We start from the raw sequence: 22,187 nt of genomic DNA on the forward strand, positions 1-22,187 counted from the left end.
CAAACACACATGTCCTTATTGTGTGCTATGTTTATTATCTAAATCTCATTCTCATTTCTTCCTAAGGTTGTTTAATAAGTACATCACTGTACATTTACATGTGAGGGCTAGCTACTATTCTCCTGTTCTGTGCAATATTTACACGGGTTTTAATGTTTGTTTACATCAGGGAGCTAACAGACAGCCAGCTGACCACTACACTAGCCACGTATAACTGATCACGTGTGAAAGGAAAACACGGTTGACGTCAGAGAGGACGGACTTGTCAAAGTGCTGTACTGAAGCCACGGCTGAGCATCTCGTCACTGGTGTTGCTCAACCAACCTTGAGCGAGTCCCCTGGAGGCGCTGACGTTGACCCGCCTTTTTTTCCAACTCAGCAATAAAACCGCGGCGTTAGCGGTGCGCTGGTTTATGAAACTTTATGTATTTAGGCTTTTAGCTTAGATTTAGTCTTTTAGTTCATACTGCATGAAAAAATATATTATTAATTTGTTTTTTTCCGCTTTAAACTCTTATTTTATGGCTGCGGAAAGCAGCGCTTGCATGCACGCGATTGGTCAGCGAGCGTGTCAGTTCAGATGAAAGTGACAGCATGTTAGGGTGCGCTCACGGCTTTTCCACGTCAGTAAGTTTACTAGTGCCTCTCGCTGCTAAACCGAGGGAGGATATTTTAGCTTAGCTAAACCGATACAAACCGTTTCGCAGAGAGACGGGCATGGCGTGAGACCGTTCAGAAGCTTTGTTTAACGTCTTTTTCTTTTTAGAAGCGCTGTGACAACGAGACACTTAGCTATACAGCTACAGTCAGTGTTTAACAGCCTAGCTAAGCTTAGCTAGCGGTTAGCCAGCTAGCCACATCAGTGGAGAACGTACTGAACGCCATTTTGGATTCGCAGCCGGACAGGTATGGGGTATTTTAAGTCTAAACTGACGCCTTTTTGTTGTGAGACAGGTACTGGCTTCATGACCAGGGTCCGTACCAGGAGGTGCTTATTGGAAAAGGGCTGTGACGTTGCCTGACAAGCCGCCTTCTGCCATAGACAACTAGCTAACTGCAGAGCTGGGTGTCTGTCGTTAGCTTACTGGCTAACTAGCTTAGCGTAGCCTACAGTAGTTTAAGGTAGCCAAGCTCAGCTGTGTGTGCACAGTGTCAACAAATATAACTAGTGTTTCTCAGGCAGTAGCTAAATTAGTTAGCTAGATAACACTGGAAAAAGCTTACTAGTCTTGGTAGTGCATAGCTAACATTACGTTTGTCAGCTGTCAAACCTTTAAGCGTCAGCTACATTTAACTACAGAAGCTAACGCCAACCCGGCTAGTTAGCCGGCCGGCTAGCTTAGCGTAAAAGAGCTCTAATTTAATAAGCTTGTATGGATAAGTGTATAATCACCTTAACTCCACGCCTTGTGTTGCTAGACTAAACAGATTCTCTGATAACCGATAGTTAGGGTAGATGGGTAACGCTAGCTGTCAAGCTTAGGTTGCTAGCTAGTCAGTATAGCTTGGCTTAGCAAGCCAATGCTTCTCTTAGGTAACTATAGCTAGCTTGGTTAGTTGTGAGGCCTGGTCTGGTCTCGGTTCTGTCAGTCTGTTTATTTAGCTAGGTTAGTTATTTAACAACTATCTAACTACATATGCTTCATATAATGCTGTTTGCTCAATATGTCGTTAAAGCTAGCACAGATTATACGATAGGGACTAAAGCTAACCTAGCTGCTAACTATGGTCTCCTGCAGCTATTGGTTTGGGCTAGGTTGCCATCAGTCCAGCAGTGATTTGAGCGATGCACTGATTGAATAAACTCTCAAGTGTCAAGAATGTAAAATCTTATTGTCTCAATTTCCCATGTGTGAGTGAGTGGAAGTGTCGTGTGTTGATTATGTAAGGGAACTGTAATATGACAGGGTTGTTCACCTGTATGCAGATAATCTATTGGATCAGGTGAGTCAGATTAGGTTTACAGCTAAACCTAACGCTAGACTCTTTAGACGCACTGATAATGCAATGTATTTTAATATGTGCACATTGTAGATTTTAGTTTACCTAAATATAGAAGCAAAAAGTCTGCTATATTTATAATGCATATACTGTGTAAAATGTTTTTGTGCTTGTGTACAGTGCAGCCCTATTAATCAATAGACTTTAATGATTCATTGATATAATCGACTGCTCGTTTGTCCACCAATCCTTATTTTGTAACAGTACCTTATTACAGTGCTTGGGACAGAAGCGCAATGGGAGATGGGTTAAATGTCTCACTCACAGAGGTTACACTCAACTTAGTCTGTGTCTCCAAAAGTGCCCAAACACAACAGATTACATATTTAATCACTAAATATCAGACATTTAATTGCCTTTTAACTCTTTTGTTTAGCTGATTCTATTGTTTTTAGAGATGGAGGACATGGCAGAAGTAATCGTCAACTAATCGAATAGTTGAAAAAAATAAATCATCAGAATAGTCGACTACAAACATAATCATTAATTGCAGCCCTATTGATTAATTTATTTGTACTTGCAGGTGCAATTTTTTACTCAGTGTGTAGGATTCAGTTAAGTTTGCAGGTAAAAATGTATTTTGGCCCTGTGAGCATAATGCATCTTAATAAAGGTGCGAAATATGATTACATTTTATTGTGTTGTTATAAGATAAGTGTTATAATTGTATCATCAATACTACTAGAGATACTACTAGTGTATTGGCTAGACATATTTTTAAACATTAAAATATAGACAACCTTTAGGGTGGAAACACTATTGTATATGAAATCTGAATAAAAATTAGTTAACTTATTATGCAGTCAGGACAGTAGAATATGAGGAGTAGCATGATGGGCCATGTCATCTAACTCCTAATTCTAATACAAAATATTAAATATTTTAATAAAACCCTGCTTACTGCCACATATGCAGTTAAAAGTTAGATCTTGCCCCAAAATTTGTGGTGTTTTAAATCAGGTGAACAGGTAATAAATTGTGAATCTTGCATTAATAAGATAATGGTAAATAATCACGTGATGATGTGTGGCAGTGTTACAAAGAGTATATGAAGTTGATTTAATACAGCTTTTTGGCTGTTGCAGTTGCTAGTACATAACCCAACTGTGTTCTTTTTGTTTACTTCTAGATTCATTATGGTGGACAAGAATATATACATTGTTCAAGGAGAGATTTCAACTGTAGTTGGTGCTATCAAGAGAAACTCCAGATGGAGCACCCACACTCCGCTGGTAAGATGCTCTTTACTGTGAAGCATTGTATCAGAGTTGAGCCACATTTTCAGGACCATTTTTGGCAGTGATAAGAAGCTTCCCCATTGTCATTTATACATCAATAAAGTATTTGTTCTCCCTAATCTGTTCAATTTGAACAGTGTTACAGACAGTAATTGTTGCCCTTTATTGTAAAGCATAGAAGTCAGTCTAATGTGTATTTTCAGCAACAATAGAATATTTTAAAGAGCTTCTCAATTCAGTAATATTTTTGTGCTATGTAATGGCAGTGATAAAAAAAGGTTCTCTGTTGTTTCTTAAACAGCAACAATGTATTTGTACTATATTTGTTTAGTGTCAGCTTAGTTTAAACAGTGTTTTACACAGTAGTTCTTTTTGGCTCAGTCGTGCAGACTGGGAAAGCCAATAAGGGGTACTAAACTCAGTTTGAGAGTACTTTTCATTTTTGCATAATCATTCTGGAATTATCCAAAAAAGATTGTAAACTAGTTACAAAGTTATGCATGTGGTCAGCAATATTACGTTACGTAACATGCAAGAAATGACTGATTTGTGTAAGAAAACATTTTACAAATATTTTATAAATACCCTGGTTGATATTAACTTTACTTGAAGCTGTTGGCACTGATCTGCTTTGTACTGCTTTTGTATTATTGGCAGATTTTTTTTGTAAAATTGCATGAATGAGGGGATGTTACAGGTCTTCCTTTATAAAACCAGTTATTCTGTGAAACCACAATGAAAGAAAGAAATCAAATCAAGAATCTCTCCTTGAGAGCTCTTTGAATTTTATCACAGACTGTCCGTCTCTTTGTATATTTATGTAAAGCTCTGTAACTGTTGCTAATGTTTTTGCTTGTGTGTCTTAAAAGTTTCTCATTCTGGTCACCTTCTCATAGGATGAAGAGCAGGACCCACTCCTCAACAGTTTCAGTCAAGTGAAGGATATCCTCAATAATATCAAAGGTTAGACTCATGTACAGATGTTTTTAGGCTCTCTGTCTAGGAACAACACAAGCCAAAATGTTTCTACACTTATTTACTTTCAGCAAGGTGTGTTTTTGTGTTTTATCTTCCAGTGTTTTAATTAAGTTGAATATAGAAAGCAGTGTGTTCACTTACTCTTGCCTCATTTTTCAACTATGCCTTATCTGATAGAAAAAAACATAATTGTCTTGGCTTGTGAGGTATCTTTTTTCCCTAAAGGAAAAGTATTACTGCAGTATATGATCTTTATGGGGCCAGAAAGTACTATAAGCTGTACAAGTATACCATCTCAAATCAAGAGTGAGAAGCTGATGAGCATTAGCTTAGTTAGTAATTTAATAACATTCTATTCAATACAAAGAATCTCGAGTCAACTCTCAACCTTTCAAGTCAACTCTTAAATAACGTTTTTTTTTGACAAACAGAAAGCTAAAATGTTTTTCCTGTGATGTGTGCTTCTTTTGCCTAGCAGTTTTTAAATTAGCAAGTAGGTTAGCTACAGATAGCAAATCAAAGCTCTCTGAGAGTGTACATTTAAGTGACCAGTGTTGGAGTGACAGAAAGACTAAATGTGACAAGGTCTAAAATGGGCTGAAATCACAGTACTGACTGTGTTCCAGCTAACTGAAGTTCAAATTCCATATAAAAGATAAAGTCTCATATCTGAGAGCTTTTATCAAGTGAATGGTCTTAGGAGTCTTTTAGGCTGTGTTGAGGCACATCTGAAGACTAGTTCCTTTAGGTTTCTTAAGGTTTGTTTGTTTTTCTTGCATTTTGACATCATCAGACTTATTGGATTTTTTTTTTAAATATTGTATTTATTTTTAGAAAGCCCAATACTAGACTCTCAATTACTCTTGACTTCTGCTGTCCTGCTGTATGGATGGAGGCTGTGAGTTGAGTCTAACAGCAGCCTCTTTCACACATCCTTAGCAAGCCAGCTATTTTTGAGATTTTCAGGCTTTGTAGAGCATGCATGTGTAGTGTAAGATGTGATCAACACCACTGTCATTGTAATGGTTAAGATGTTTAGCATCTGTTGCCTAGCATTACCATCCAAATGTAGTTTCCATTCTATTTTAAATTTTAAAAGATAGCACATCGTTTCAGCCTCTTTCAAAGAGACAAGAACATCCCATGCACAATTATTGAAAACTTGTGAAAACTTGACTATCTAACTATTTAATAAAAAGGCATTTTCAGTTAATTCTATCAACAACAATAGCATCCTCTTGACACTACTCCATATTTTCCCATCCTGTGGCTCTGACTTGCTTTCATATTAACATCCTTTAGCAGGTATGGAACAGGCTCTTTGTTGGTGAAGGTTTTTAAACTAGTAATCAGTGATTTAAATTAGTGAGCAGTGAGCATTTATTCTGGTATTATTTGGTGTAATGCACAAATTTGGGATGTACATATTTTGCATTGAATAGAAAAGATCTGCAGGAGCACAGAAAACAGATAAAATACATTTAGTAGAGCACTCAATCCCTTTGATTACATTTATCAGTGGTTGAGTAACTGGTATTGATTTAAAGTTGAGTGGAGTTGGAGTGATTTCCACAAAACCTGGAGTCAGGCATCACCTTCTATTTCAACTAAGATTAATTTGAGGGAAGCAGATTGTGTTTGCTTGCCTTTCAATTAAGTTTGGTCTACCTTGCTCTATGTTATACTAGGCAAAAATGTTTATTTGAGTGTTTCAGCTCATTTATATCTTTATTTTAGCATTTCTACCAGCAATCTCATTGTTTACCTAGAGACAGAACCTGTTGAACCTCCAGTGCTTTAGTTTCATTTTGTTTGTGCGTCATTGTTTCTTGTTGAGTGGCAACACTGCTTCTGCTTTGAATATCATGCTTTGCACATTTGTATTTTTTTTGGGCTTGCTTTCTTCATTTTTTTTCTCTCTTCTCTGTTAACATTGTTGAAGGTTTTCATCGAATACTGTCCCATTTATATGTTTCTTTAAATGATTGAATGTATTCTTAATGTCTTTCATAGAAATTCTACTTCTGTGGGCCTAACCTTACAGAGCGTTAGTGCAAAATAGTGAGACTGTTATAATAACAAATGAGAATTTAAAATTAAATAGAATATTTCTAAAGCTTACATTTAAATGTTGCGTTTATGTCAGACATGGCTATTTACATTATGCAGATTTTTTTTTTCAGTAAACCACATGTTACAACAAAATCATTATAGATTTTTTATGATATAATACGTTTTCTTAAAATCATTACGGTTATAGTTGACTGTAAATAATCCAGGGATATATTGATGCCATTCTTCTTAGAAATGAATGAGTTAAGCCTAAACCTACCTATTTAACATTCACAAAAGTGAACCCCCATCCCTCTGTACACCAGTGGTAAAAGTGGATTTAATCAGGTGTGCAAAATATCCACTGAGAATAGGGATGGCATTTTCAAGTTAGTCAATATTATCTTCTCAGTATTTTATTGTTGGACTTTTTACTCCACCTCATTATTGTAGTAGGTCCCATCGAAACTCTATCAGTGTTTGTTCATTTAGTTATCTAAATGCCTCATAATGAGCAGGACTGCCAAGGTAAATGTTATGCAGTCTTGTGCAAGTGTTCCTCTATTTAATAAAATGAAAATTCTCTCTTACTGTGAATTCTTGATGGGATTTGGCAGAAAAGGGTTCTGAAGTTTTTTAATTTGCTGATCTCTGACTGCATTATTTTTAAACTCCATTTGATTTTTATTTATTAAAATCTATCTAAATTAAACGACAAAACAGAATGTGATAAATGTTTAAATCAGCAAGTTACAAATGACTAAAGTGTAAAACCTCTTTGACTATTATTTTAGAAGCTGATCAAAATATATCCTGATAACAGTTTATTTCTAAAAGAAGCACTTTGATCTTTGTGTTTTTTACATTTTTGATTGACCAAGGTGCTATAATTTAATGTTCTACCATTGAATGCAAATCGAAGGCACTGGATACCAGGGTCGCTCAGGGCAGCTGAGCAGTGTTAAAAGAGAGAAAGAAAATGAGGCCTCACTTATCACACTTAAAGGCAGGAGCTTTACAGGCAGTGGATGAAAAAAATATTTATTCTAAATAGGGGTAAGTCATAGATGTGGTGACAGGAAGGACTCAACACCACTGAAGATGTGTGTCTACCTCTGTGAATAATGTATCCCTAAGCCTAGGCTACAGCCAAGAAAGACACTGTCTTTTGATAGCAGCAACTAGTGTGGGGCGATATGACCTCATATCAGTATCAATAGTGCTGGACGATATGACCTATGTCATGTAACCGATGTTACTTCATATCAGTATCACTAGTGCTGGATGATGTTACTTCATATCGGTATTACTAGTGCTGGATGATGTTACTTCATATCGGTATTACTAGTGCTGGATGATGTTACTTCATATCAGTATCACTAGTGCTGGACAGTGTTACTTCATATCAGTATCACTAGTGCTGGACGATGTTGCTTCATATCAGTATCACTAGTGCTGGACAGTGTTACTTCATATCAGTATCACTAGTGCTGGACGATGTTACTTCATATCATAATCACTAGTGCTGGACGATGTTGCTTCATATCAGTATCACTAGTGCTGGACGATGTTGCTTCATATCAGTATCACTAGTGCTGGACAGTGTTACTTCATATCAGTATCACTAGTGCTGGACAGTGTTACTTCATATCAGTATCACTAGTGCTGGACGATGTTACTTCATATCATAATCACTAGTGCTGGACGATGTTGCTTCATATCAGTATCACTAGTGCTGGACGATGTTGCTTCATATCAGTATCACTAGTGCTGGACGATGTTGCTTCATATCAGTATCGCTAGTGCTGGTTGATGTTACTTCATATCAGTATCGCTAGTGCTGGACGATGTTGCTTCATATCAGTATCACTAGTGCTGGACGATGTTACTGCATATCAGTATTACTATTGTTGGACAATGTTACTTCATATCAGTGTCGCTAGTGCTGGACGATGTTACTCCATAGTGGTATTGCTAGTGCTGGGTCCATATAACCTTATATCGGTATTGCTAGTGCTGGACAGTATTACCTCATATCGGTACTGCTTCACTAGTGCTGGGAAGTTATGACCTCATATCGGTACTGCTTCACTAGTGCTGGGAAGTTATGACCTCATATCGTTATTGCTTCGCTAGATCTCGGCCGATATGACCTTATATCGGTATTGCTAATGCTGGACAGTGTTACCTCACATTGGTACTACTTTAATAGTGCTGGGCGATATGACCTCATATCGGTACTTCCATGCTAGTTCTGAATGATATGACCTTATGGCAGCATCACAATCAGCATCACGATTAATTGAAACTTTAACCTCCATGCACAGCGTTTTTTTTTTTTTTTTTTTTTTGTGCAAGCTGCTTGTGTTGGTTGAGTGTTTAAGTTGTTTTCCAGTTTGATTCAATATTTGTACCATGTTTATATACATGACAGGTGGAATTACATGACCATGCATGTTGTAGAATGTTTTAAGGGTACAGTATGCTCTCTACAATCAGCCGGGGGGTTTAGCAATACATTGTAGGTATTAAAGCTGAAAATGTAAGTTTTCTTGACTTAAATTAAGCAAAAGCATTAATGAAAAATCTCTATTGACAGTTAGGACACTAAGAGCTCAGCAGCATGTGCTGAACAACCTGTGGCCACGTGTTGCCTCTCTGCTGACATTGTTCAATATGATAAAGTACACCCACACACAGTAAGGGTTTCTTACTATGCAGAATAATGCTTACAATGTAAACACAATCTACCAGATTTCACAATCCTACTTTAGTCTTCATTTTGAGCAGAATTTCTTTCTTGCTGTAGGGAAGTATGTTTTGTAGAGATGTATTCATGTCTCTTCAGTTTGAAGTAAGTAGTAACATGCTCTAGTCCTCTAGTTATTGAAGCTGCAATAACTATAGTTATAGTTAATAGAGACATCTGTTCTGTACGTTAGTTTGGAAAATCCCTGTCGACACAGTGCCAGCTATAGTTTCACATTTAATATGCTGTGTAAAATAAACTTTCCTCAGTAACCCACTGTGCTTCTGAGGAGTCACGGACAGCGTGCCCATGCTGATCAATCCTGTGGTATTCCTCCTGTGGAGTGTGTGATATTTGATGGTTAATGTGACATCCTAGCCCATCTAGCTCAGTAGTGAGTCTGTGTCTTGTCGTGCCTCAGTCTCAAGCAGCAGCAGCAGTAATGAGAGAGTTAAAAGGATAGAATGACTTGGGGAAGTTGTGAGTGTGCATAGGATCTTTCTCTCTCTCTCTTTCTCACTCTCTCTTGTGCTCTCTCTCTCTCTCTCGCTCTCTCGCTCACGCTTTCTCTCGGGAGCAGTGTTAGATGGACAGGAGCGGCTGTGTCTGGGGCCTGGGAGGAATCCGCCATGCTTTTTCACCATGGATCCCGCCATCCCCCCTCAGCCAAGTTAATGCTCATACACAAAAAGAAATGAACCAGCATATTTAACTTTAAGTTCTCAATATTTTAAATAAATTACATTAATAGGCATTTTAAATATTTGATATTTTCATATAAGGGGGAATTTTTAAGCAATAAAAATCCAATAATGTAAACGTGACATAGGGCTGGGCGATATGGAAAAAAATCTTATTACGATATAGTTTTTCATATCAGCCGATATCGATATGTATCACGATATAAATCAAATCACTTTCTGTTACACTTAAAGGTTTCTATTTTTACTCAGAAGTGACAGAATAAGGGAGTTATGGACAAAATCACTAGCAGGCTCAGAGCCTTGTGGACAGACACTAGGATGTTAACATCTTGCCAGGTGGGTACAGCTTTTAAATTAATTTTAAAAAGGGGACAAATATATAAACTAAAAAATATGTAAGACCCTTTACATTATATGTCTGTTTAATTTAAATTGCAATAACACTTTATTTATTTTTATAAAATTATATTTAATCAAAAGATCATTCCCCTCCCTGAATGCAGGCAACTACATAAAGCAAAATACAAGAGTATATCACAGTGTTCATTTTGACAGGTGATTTTGATACAGTCTTAGTCTTTTCACTAAAATGTATAATAGTTTTAGTTACATTTTAGTCTATCGGATATTATTAGTTTTAGTCAGATTTCAGTCTAGTTTAATTTTGGTCATATAAAAAGTATGTATTACATATGTTTTACTGTTTTTCTATTTTCTATTTGTTGTAATTTTAGATAATTTACTGCTTATGTTTTTTTTTAAATAAGAGCCTTTAGTTTTTTTTACATTTAAATTAAGCTAACATTTAAATATTTTAAAAAAAGTGGCCTATAATGGAGGTGGGAGGAATAAAGTCAAGTTTCTGAAATGATCCACTTCTACTGCAGTACAGATTTATACTAACATTACTGGCTTTCAGTAGACTAGACTTACATTACTTAAGTGTATTTAAAACTCCAGTTCAGTAACAGCAATGTTTAGCTCAGTTCAAATACAGCTAGACAGATTATATAATCTTCTGTATTTAGTAAAATATCCAGCATAACAGACTCTCTATCTGTTAAAAACTATAAAACACAAAGACAGAGGAGAATGCTGCCCTCAGGGTTTTCTAACAGAAACAGTGAGAGTTAGGAAAAAAGATGGAAAGTGCTTCCTTTCTGTGTGTTTATATACTAACCCCTCACTCGTGCTGAAGTTAACCTTAATTTACACGAAACGTGGATTAACACGGCTAACGTGCGTTACCCATTAGTTTATTAGAATGTAAAAAGCAGTGAAAGCATCTTAGCTAATGATGACAGATTGCACAGATCCCTTTTACACCTAAACATCGCTAACTTTAAACTGGAGACAAGCTAATCTAACTAGCAGCAAACAGAGCAGCGTTTACCTGCCTTCAGAAATCTGAACAAGCTCACCTCTCTAAATATCTTGGAGACGCATGCCTCATATTTAAAAGGTGAGTTTTCCAGTGTAGCGCCGCTGAATAGTATAAATGAAGTTTATCCAGTAAATGGGAGAGAAGGAGCCGCTATGTGAGGAGTTCAGAGTGGAGGGGCTCGGGGGGTGGGGCGGAGGGGGATGGTGGAGAGGGGAGGGGAGGGGTTGTACTGGGCTGAGCAGCAGTTCAGCGTGCTGCCTGGTCTCGTGCTGCGCCTTTTCACAACGCTACTTAAACGGGAAATAGAAAATTTAGTTTATCGAATTTCTCGCCCCGACTTATCGCGATATATAGTTTCCTCGATAACTATCGATATCGTTTTATCGCCCAGCACTAACGTGACAGAATGTTGTCTTTGGTTAAAAGTAGTGGTTTTCTTTAATTAACAAAATTTTAATTCTATAATTCTGTTCCGTAATATACTGCCAGTTCCAATATCTGATTTTTTTCATCAAACGTGAGGATAAAAAAAAAAAGAATAAAATAATTTTGTTTTGGCTATTTTCTTCTTCGTATTCTTCTTCTTTGCCTTCTTCTTCGTCTTCGTTGTCGTCGTCTTCTTATCAGTGAAATAAAACAGTATTAAAATTATTTAATTTAGTTTTTCACAATTATTCCTGGAACGATGTATAGTCTAAACAAAAATAGGTATTCTGACAGTCCTTACATGTAGTATAAAGTGCATTTCTTGGCAATGTTATTCATCGTAGTGGAGTTAACATGCCTTTTGGACTCTGCATTTGTATTTTCCTCCTAATTTAAGAGCAACATTTGGACAAAAAAGGCTCTTTGGCTCTTAAAGCAACAGTTTGGTTGTCTGATGCTACTCAAAGTGGGTAGATATGAACTTGAGTATATTTAAAAGGGAATTGTTCAGGCTGATCATTTTTGTGTTTTCCTTCGGTGACATTTTATTTTCTCGAGTCTCGTGAGTGGTGTCAAGTACGTCGCAGTGGTCCAGCTGTCTGCTGAATGAAAGCCCATTAATTCCATTCACACTGTGGCTATTTTATCTCTTCCAACAACAAAAGCCTCCGCCAAAGGAAACGTGGATTAGTCCCAGTGGTTTCCTGACCACTTTCTCTGCCTTGATAAAGGTTCTGTTCTCCTTCCTCTGTTCTAGCCTTATGATTGGCAGGAGCATGTGCCATGCGGCGGCAGTACGCAGCTGTAAGTATATCATCTGCAGCTTTGCTTGGGTAAATATAGCAGAGGGACTTGTCAGCCTGGGAGATGGATTGTTCTGGGAAAGGAAGTGTTGTCTCTTCTTCCACTTTTGGAACAGGAACTTTTTTTTTCTTCGTATTTCTGAAACAAAGAGTGGCCTATGCAGTCGTTGGTCTCGAACATTGCTTGTATGTTTGTGACTACCTTTTTGACCCCACTTGGTCGTGTTAACAGACAGGGAGATGGAGAACACCAGATCGTTTTCCAAGAACATTCAGGGTGTTAGATTCTCCACTTTCCATTTCCATTGTCCATTTAGAATTGGAGCTTGATACTGGAAAGACCTCTCAGGCAGTTAATGCTGAGTATCAGCCAATACTGTTCTGAACTGATTTTTGTGTTTGAATAAACAATGTGGCCCCTTTGGTACAGTTTTGGTAAAATATGATGCTGATTTAGTATTTGGGTAAATTCACTTACATTTTAGTAACATTTTATATAATGGGACATTCTGGACTGATTCATTTAGATTATAGGGACACTTTTTAATGACTGCTTTATAGTGTATTTTATTGAATTATTAATATCTTATAATCTAGTCTAACTTTCCTTCCTTGATCATTTAGCTCCCATTTCCATTAAATGGTGTTGTCAAACCACTTTGTGTGTCTATGCGTGTGTGATGGTACACACTCTGAACTGATTTCTGTCTGTTGTTGAAATAACTGTTGAATAGCAAGATGAATGTGCTGTGATTTGAGTTTCTATATCAGTTAGCTTTAGCGTTAGCCTCCACCCAATTGAAAGCGCAGTTCATTGCTGCTTTAAAATGAAAGAAAGAAAGAAAGGTGCACAGTTCTCTTGCTGGTAAAACAGAGTGTAACTTTGATCATGTTATGTAGTTTCAGGAATCTTTTATGTTTTATTGCTCCTCTCTAAAAGATGTCCTTCACTGCAGACTCTAAATTTGTTTATTTATCTTCTGAGAACTCTCCTCAGTGCTGTCTAGAACACAATATGTAAAAAGATTGGATTGTGACATATCCACTTCAGTAATTTATACATTTATGGCATTCTCAGTTTATTTTGTGAGCATTTTTGTAGAGGAAATTTTGATTATTTTAGATGTTTTTCATGTAAACCTTATGCCCTGTATCTATTAAAGCACTGGTTCTTAAACATTTACACCTATGATCAATGAACTTCCGTTTATTATTTTCTAAGTAATTTCCCAGAAGCACATGTGACCACAACATTTTAGGTCATCTGGTTTACCATGATTTGAGAACCACTGTAATAAACTTGTAAAGTAAAGAGGCTTAAGCAGTTATTTTGATGTGTTGTAACGCCTGTTATTTGTCACTGTTGACAGGGTTTGCTAGTCTAGTGCACCTCTGGAGATATACACAAGTGTGCTAAGGTGACTAATGTATGAAAAAATAGTACATCAATAAATAAGAGTTGTTTTTCAATAAACAGTTTTTATGCTCTGAAAGACATCCAGACATATTCAGACAAGAGTGCTCCTGATCCAGAGTCCAGGTCACAGTAGGGCTGCTCTGTAGATCTCATGCATTTGCAAGGAAATTCTGGATTTGAGACGTGGACAAACAGCAGATTCAGATTCAGTGGCAAGTTGAATAATATCTGTTCCACACTCAAACAGTACGCTACTGAAGAGGATTGTGGGCCGCTGAAAGTGGCGTATTGATTGACACAAAGATGTCTGTCTGTTCTCGGCTCACATTATTTCTTTCTCCGCTTTTTATGCAGCAGCCAGCCTCAGCCTTAGCCCGTTAAATCTTTAAATCTTTCTGCTTTCTCCTCCTCCCCCTCTGCTACAATGAAGGTCAGATTTTTGACAAGTCTGCAGAGGAAGCTGTAGGGCTAAATCCCCTCATTTTTATTCATACAAATACAGGTTTGAAGACTGCATGAGGGCTTCATCTGATTGACAGATTTCTTTTAACATTTTACCCCACCTTCATTTCCTTACCTCTTTTTTTTCTACAGTAACAAAATTCCCCTGCACGCCTAATTGACTAGAATCACCTGAACCTCATATGACTGATTGGGTCCTAATTGCACTGTAGAGTGCACATCATGGTGTTCCTATTCATTGCTGACCATTTGACCTTTTAATAATTATCTCGCTGTCCCTGAACAAAGGACAGAGCAGAGATCAGTTAGTGAGGTCTCTTGCTTGATCAAATTAGCCGGCGCTTCTTTTATCTGTGGTTTTCTTATTCAGGGCTCTGTCTGTGTCCTTGGGTGGCTGCGAACAGCTGACTCACACTACTAGCCTTGCTTTATATACAATACTGCCTCTATAGTTTCTATATGAGCTCCTTAAGTTAGGTTTAGTTTGTAGTTGATATTTTTTTCTAAAAGTGTACCATCCCAAAGTAAGTTTTTCTTACTTTGATATTGCCCACTATGATGTATTCTTAGCAAGGAAAGACCATATACATGAATGAGCTGGTGTTTCAACATTTGTTTAAATAATTTATTTTTTTAGCGTCTTTTAAAAATTGTACTACAGTCACTGAATTTAAATGTCTTTAAAGGGTTAAAAGAGGAAAACTTTTATTATTGAAATAATAAAATAATCCTGTAATTTTATCATTAAATTAGTGGCAGTGAAAGATCTTTAAATTAGTTTAATGTTTTTTCACATTTATTTCTTAAATAAAGTGTAAAGTATAATGTTTAAGTGTCAGTATTCATTTATAGCAACAAAACAGCTTTTTTTTAAGAGTAAACCTAAGACAGTTGCACTGACTTAAACATCATCCATATTTTCTAAGATGGTGAAATAAAGTTATCATGCTCCTCTTTTTATTACAATGTTTCTATGACATCATTTTATTAGACTGAACTGTTGAGTATGATCCTTTAGGAAATCAAGCCATTTCCACATACGCAACTTATGTTCATTAAATTGCGCTTATATGGCTACTGGTGAAGCTGACATAACTGTATGGCCTTTTTATATCTTTAGTAAAATAGGTTTCAGTTCTGAGTCAGTTTTTCACATTTTGCTATTTATAAGTTTATGTTTGAGTAAAATTAACATTGTTGTTTTATTCTATAAACTACAGACAACATTTCTGCCAAATTCCAAATAAAAATAGTGTCATTTAGAGCATTTACTTGCAGTAAATGAGAAATGGCTAAAATAAAAAGTGATTGAGCTTTTAGACCTCAAATAGTGCAAAGAAAACAAGTTAATATATCAAAGTTTTAAGAGTTCAGAAATCAATATTTGGTGGAATAACCCTGGTTTTTAATCAGTTTTCATGTATCTTGGCATGTTCTCCCGCACTGGTCTTACAAACTGCTTTTGGATAACTTTATGCCACTCCTGGTGCAAAAATTCAAGCAGTTCAGCTTGGTTTGATGGCTTGTGATCATCCATCTTCCTCTTGATTATATTCCAAAGGTTTTAAATTTGGTAAAATCAAAGAAACTCGTAATTTTTAATGGCATCTTATTTATTTTCCAGCGCTGTAGATATTTACAAAATAATGCCTGGCCCAAGTCCCATAATCCTGTAATGACCTCTATAAATCAAAAAGCATCATTGGAATTGTAGCTCTTATTAATTTGAATTCTCATTCTCCCCAATATACTTTCATTAATGTTCATTTTATTTTAGAATTTCAAATGATGGCTTAATTTTCTCTGCTTCATTGGAATAAAAGAAGATGAGAATGTGAGAATATTTTGCCTATGTTCTTGTGCCCCTTTTCGCAGGTTGGCACATGCCGTGTGGTCTTTGTGATCTCAGGCTGCTCTTGGCTCTCTCTTTCACACACACTCTTTAGTGGAGCTCAAGGTCAAGTGTGAGCTGTCTTAGGCTCACAGCTGTGCCTGAGTGAGGGCTTCACTCAGTCTGTGGGTATACCCTGCACTCTGGAGGCCCTTTCTGCTCTTTTGCTATTTGATATCTGTACATATATCTTACCCAAATGAATGGCAAGAACGCGCCTTGGCAAACACGGAGTAAGAAGACGACCCGTAACTCAGATCAGTCAACCACATATGCAAATATGTTTACTCATGCTGACATTTGCTGGGGAGAAATGCCCTTGGGTGAATCCTTTGAAGAGGTCGGTTGGGTTTATGTAACCGGAAGAAGCTGTAAAGTGACTTCCCTGGTATCCCTTTTCTTTTGTAGGTCTGTAGGAAACTGGGATTAGCAAGCAAGGCTTTTCAGTTTTGTGTTGAATGTGGGAAGCCATGGCCAGTAGAAGCCATGCTATTAATTGCCATGGTAAATAAGTTCAATAATAAGTATCTTATTTCATATGTATATACTATATTATTAATTTTTCCCTGTTGTCTGGCATATAAGAAAGAACATCATGGATCATTAGGATCATGTTCTGAGCTAGAACATCAAGTGCAATGTTGCAGAATGCAGGTCTTTTTAAAAAGTACGGTAGTGAATGAATGGGGTGTGTAGTGTGATGTGTAGTAGCAATTAGCAGCTATTAGAAGATGGTCAGCAACAATACTCTGGTAATAGGCTGTGGTATTTAAGAGATGATAGATTGGTATTAACAGGCCCAAAGTGTGCCAAGAAAGCCTTCCCCACAACTAGCCTGGACTGTTAAATGCAAGGAAGGTTGGGCTCATAGATTCATGCTGTTGCTGTTGTATTCTGACTCTGTCTGACTTGAATTTGAAATTTACTAAATCATGTGGCGTTTGTCCAGGCTTTACATTTTCCTGTTTTGCTGACTCTGTGCTCACTGCAGCCTCAGCTTTCTGTTTGTGGCTGAAAGAACTGAAGCCCAGTGTGGTCTTCTCCAGTTGTATACAAGATGTAAAAAGGGTAATATTATAATATATTGTAATATATCATACCTGATACTCACATTACTATCTTTTTTTATGTGGAAATAAATTGGTTTCTATAGGAATGACACTCCAATAGAGTATAGTACCAGTCGAAAGTTTGGACACACCTTCTCATTTAATGTTTTCTTTATTTCTTACTTTTCTTTATTTTTTACATTGTAGATTAATATTAAAGACATAAACAATTAAGGGACACACGTGAAGCTACGTAGTAAACAAGAAGTGTTTGGCTTCCACAATCCCCGACCTAAACCCATTTGATATGGTGATTTTGGGATGAGCTGGAGCTTTAGCAGCAAATATTCTTCAGCACCTCCAGGAACTCTTTCAAGATGCGTAGAAAGCTATTCCAAGTGACTCTACCTCATGAAGACACTGAGATTAAAATACCAAGAGTGTGCAGACCTACCATCAAAGCTAAATGTGACTCTAAAGTATAAAACATTTTTTGGTTGAACACTTTTTGTATCAAAATGATTCCACATGTGGTCAAGTATAGCTTTAATATCTTTAATATTAAATTTACAATATACACAATCAAAGAAAGAAAGAAAACATTGAATGAAAAGAGGTGGGTAGTTCTTGAAATACTCAAACCAATTTTACACCAATAATCATGCCGTCATCAACGGAAAACAGGATTGTTTATCACAAAAGCTATAAAATATTGTCACATTGCCTCTACTTACTTTGTCCCTCAACACATCCAAAGCAATCCTGCATATTATATTTACCCACAACCAGCATGTCTCTTGTGGCAATTATCCTGACATGCATGTAAGACCCTGGGAATTATCATTATCCTCTATGCTAAGATGAGGGTTTAAGGCATGGCCTCTCTCTCTCCCCTCTCTTCTTTTTAACCAGCACTGTAAATGCTGGAGAGATGAGATGGAGGCCTTGACCTGTTGAATAGCGAGAGTTTGACCAGAAAGAATTTACAACTGCTGTCCCCTGAGGAGAGAGGCCTCCTTTCCATTGGTCCAAATCTGGAGTCAAGGGTTTCCATTACAGGATGATTCTCAACTGTTCCACGCCTGCAGGCATGAAAGACACCGAGACACTGATGTCCTTTGATTAAAAAGTACAGTTGCAGTGGAGATAAACAGGATTATTCTATAAAATGCACCATTTCTGCCAAGTTATACATGCGTAAACATGTTTTGAAAAATACCTGATGGATAAATATTTAGCTACTTAGAGTTCTTCTATAAGAATAATGTTGAAATAATATATTTATTGGTAATAAATGACTAAAAGTACATTTGTACCTTATAAGTGTTTATTTTAAACTGCAGTATATAACTGTATATTTAAAATAGGACAGGGTATTGTCACTGATTTACTGAATTGAATCGATTCAGGTAATCAAAGTCCCGATTCCCGATTTTTATTCTGTCAATAAATTTTTCAGCAACAATTACAGGTTTTGTTTGGATGTGAAGAGATTTTCACAGAGCTTGTGGTAAAATTATACAAGGAGCACTCAACCTGCCATTATTAAAAATATTTGTGTTTACACTAATTATTCAGAAGCAATAAGTGTACCCTATTGTGTAATTTGCTATACTTTCTATATCCATATCCTGAAAGCAGTTTATTTTGTAGTACTTATTATGTGCTTTTTTTGTACATTATTTCATGTATTTTGTAAGTTACTTTTGTTTTATAATAAAAGCAAGTTTACAGATTATAAGTGTCTAATGTATGTTTAAAACTATTGTACTATATACACATACATTTAGATTGTTTAATTAGTATATACTTGATATTTTTGTAAATTATTTTTCAGAGTTTTGTCATATTGCCAAGAATTTTGTTATTGCAAAAATACCCCTAAAATAATATTGTGATTTATTATTTTAGGGCCCTATAACTCGCCCCTATATATTTTTGTATTGTTAGTACAGCTTTGCTTTTGTCCAAAATATGCTCATTTTAAAGATAGATTTTAAAGTTATTGTGAATCAGTAATAGATCATTCAATCAAAAACAGAAAAATACTTTACCAAACACGACTTTTAAATGTACGTTTAAAATAAATGACTAAACATTTGTAGTGTACAGTAGGTGTGAAGGTGTTCTGTTTGTTCTGTTGTTCATTCATGATCTCCTCAGTTAAGCCGAAGGACTGCATGTGTGACTGGTCGCCCCTCTTGTAAGTTTATCACCTGTGCAGTGTGTGCCATTGTCACTCTGGAGATGAGCTGACCGGGGTCTCTGTGCTGCGATAGTAAAACGCTCTGTCAGTTGTGATGATGAATGTGTGTCCCCTCTCTGCCAGGCAGCCACCCAGCACTGGTTAGTAGCTGTAAATCTGGCCAGTTAACAGTGCACTAACCGGGGACTGACAGGCGGGGCTTAGGCCTGGTGTGAGGAGGGGATGCAACTGTTGTCCTGTTTCAGAGCCTCTCAACAATGTGCTGAGTGCATGGAGAGGCCCAGCACAACCATTAATCACGGATTGGGTCTGGGGAAGGCTAGCAGAAGAGGAGAGTGTGAGAGTGTGAGGAGTTTTAGAGGAGACGGTGGGAGGTCCGGATGTGCCGTTAGGAACGCAGTGCAGGAACAGGGAAGGTAGAGAGATGTATGCCTGCTGCAAGGTTAAAGCTGATGGACGTTCCACTCACAGGGGGCCTAAAACGTCCCAAAGCAGTAGTGCTGCAGATTTTGTTGGAGTGCTCTTGCTGTAGTAATTAAACACTTAACTTAGTAACTAAAAACTTGAGATAATGAAAGAAATGTAGAAGAAAACTAAAGTTATCAGGGGTGGTAAAAATGCATGAGACATGAGGATTCTTAAAAGTTTTACTTTGCTTGGAGGTGGGCGAAATGGCTCTAAAATAGTATCACAATTTCATGGTGTTTTTGCGATAACGATAGTCTTGGCGATATGAAAAAACACTGAATTAAAAAAAGATTTCAAGAATACACTACTGAAACAAAAATGTAATTAAATGTACGATTTGAAAAGCTCAGGCTGATCAATCTTGCATGGCTTTTGTAATATCTAGTGTTTTGTCTCTCAGGAAGGAATTTACTAATTTTGGAGTTATTACAATCTTTAAAATGCTTTAATCTTTAAAAATCAAACTTCAAACCTTAATTATAGAACTGAACTATGGTGCTAAAAATGTTGTTGACAATATAAATTTGGGCTTCTGTGTTATGATGCTCACTGTACTGAGGTGAGTGATGTATGTTTGAGAGGGGTATCTGGTTAGTTGTGTTATACATGTTTACTTTGCTTCCATCACTGATACATAGCAGATCGATTCTTCCATCTGTAATATTCACTAATTAATTAAAGGGTTTGGGATGCTTTTTTCTGATGCCACCTCATCCTGGTTAACAGCTATGCTTAACACAAACTGCGTGAAGTTCTGGCTAAATAAAGTGCCAATGACATGAGATTTTAGAGAATGAAGTTGAGTGACCTTGTTTCTTGATACATTACCTGCTGGTTTCAATCTGGCTTTCTCCTGCCCTACTGACACAATTGTAGGTGTTTTGACCATTTTTTTGTGAGGTCAGAACTAGCCATGGCAAAATGGAGTATATTGTTAATATATTGATATATTGGTTTATTAGATATCTACATTCTGGCACTCCGTAGTCGTTTAATGCAATACGGGAAAATTGATTTGTACCTCTTGGATTAACATGCTCTCAAAATAGTTGAGCTTCATCTGTAGAGAGCAGCTAAGATATGCAAATTTCCTCAAGTTACACTCCGCTTTTGTTGAGGTCTGTTCTAATCCCTCATCAACACAGCAAATTATTTTAAACCAACAGCCGCTTAATTACTTTCTGCTTCCTGAGTTAATATCGCCCTTATGTAAATAAGAATCCTCCTGTCCTCTCTCGCAGTTCAATACAATGTGCAGCAGTGAAAAAAGCACCACAGTATCTTTTCTACATTACTGTCTGATCCGTAGCAATCATACCTGTCTAATGAGACGTATCTCTCATTAGCCTGCAGCAGGATTTGGTGTGGTTTAGGTTATGGAGGTCAGATTTTAATGTTGTGTTAAGCTAATTCTTATGAGGCGGTAATGAGTTTACTACAGACTGACTTGTGAAAGTTGCTTGCTCTTTTTGCTCTTTCTGGAGAAGAGGCCATTGCTTCTAAAGCCACACTGAGAAATGAGGACATTCATAAAGCAAGGGTATTAAGGCAGGTTTTCAGCCATTTCAACACCTCAGTCTTCTCCCATCTGTCCGTCTGGGTGTCCGCTCTAAAAACAACTCCCAACCTCGCTTGGTGACACTTTGATGGGACAGCTTGCATTTTTGAGATTTTGAGAGATTTTCGAGATGTTCAGGTACTGGCAATTGTTGGATGTGCCACATGTGGGCTTTCAGTTCAGAAAGTAACAGACTGCTATGTTTAACCAGCACAGAACTTTAGAGAAGGGGGGATTGGAGGCTCATAATCTTTATATAGTAAGGTTGTTTTTCATGTTGGCACCCTGACTAAGTGATTTCATTTTTAATGAATGATTATGATGAAGGTTGCTTATGACCTGTTATGTCATGTCCTCCTCTACAGAACCTTAATCCCAACACATCAGTGCTTGGTTAGCTTGTCCCTTAACTCTCTAGAAACTCATCTTTTTATGTTTTTGATAAAAAAAAAAAACATAAAGGCATAATCTTACTTTACGAGGACACTGTGTTAGTGACTATATCATACATGGGTAAATACAATGAATAAATGTGTAATTTATTAACACAGCCACATCTTTAGTTATATTTCATGATTCCCAAACTACCTAAAACTCGACCTTTTGTTAATATTTGAATATTTCCATTATTATTATTTTTTTTTGTCATATTATGCCAGCTACAAACTAATGTTTTGATTCTGATACTCATTGATATGAACAGTATACCCACTGCCCTTGGTGTATGTAATCACGTCCCGATCAAGCTGGGTGATAAGATATTATCGTCCAGCTATCATGGGTAAACATATTATCACAATA

The 22,187-nt window shown here is 36.8% G+C and overlaps 1 protein-coding gene across 4 annotated transcripts in view; it reads left to right on the forward strand.

The window, feature by feature from the left end:
* Nucleotides 1-605: 605 nt before the first annotated feature.
* Nucleotides 606-22,187, forward strand: part of gbf1 (golgi brefeldin A resistant guanine nucleotide exchange factor 1) — a 99,384-nt gene continuing 77,802 nt past the window's right edge. For all 4 annotated transcript variants that reach the window (XM_022684820.2, XM_022684821.2, XM_007240351.4 and 1 more), the window contains exons 1-3: nucleotides 606-906; nucleotides 3,131-3,233; nucleotides 4,136-4,202. In XM_022684820.2, coding sequence (XP_022540541.2) covers nucleotides 3,138-3,233; nucleotides 4,136-4,202 — 163 coding nt within the window. In that variant the 5' untranslated portion in view covers nucleotides 606-906; nucleotides 3,131-3,137. The remainder of the gene's footprint in view (nucleotides 907-3,130; nucleotides 3,234-4,135; nucleotides 4,203-22,187) is intronic.

The sequence above is a fragment of the Astyanax mexicanus genome, chromosome 7 (assembly GCF_023375975.1).
Source record: "Astyanax mexicanus isolate ESR-SI-001 chromosome 7, AstMex3_surface, whole genome shotgun sequence".
NCBI lineage: Eukaryota > Metazoa > Chordata > Actinopteri > Characiformes > Acestrorhamphidae > Astyanax > Astyanax mexicanus.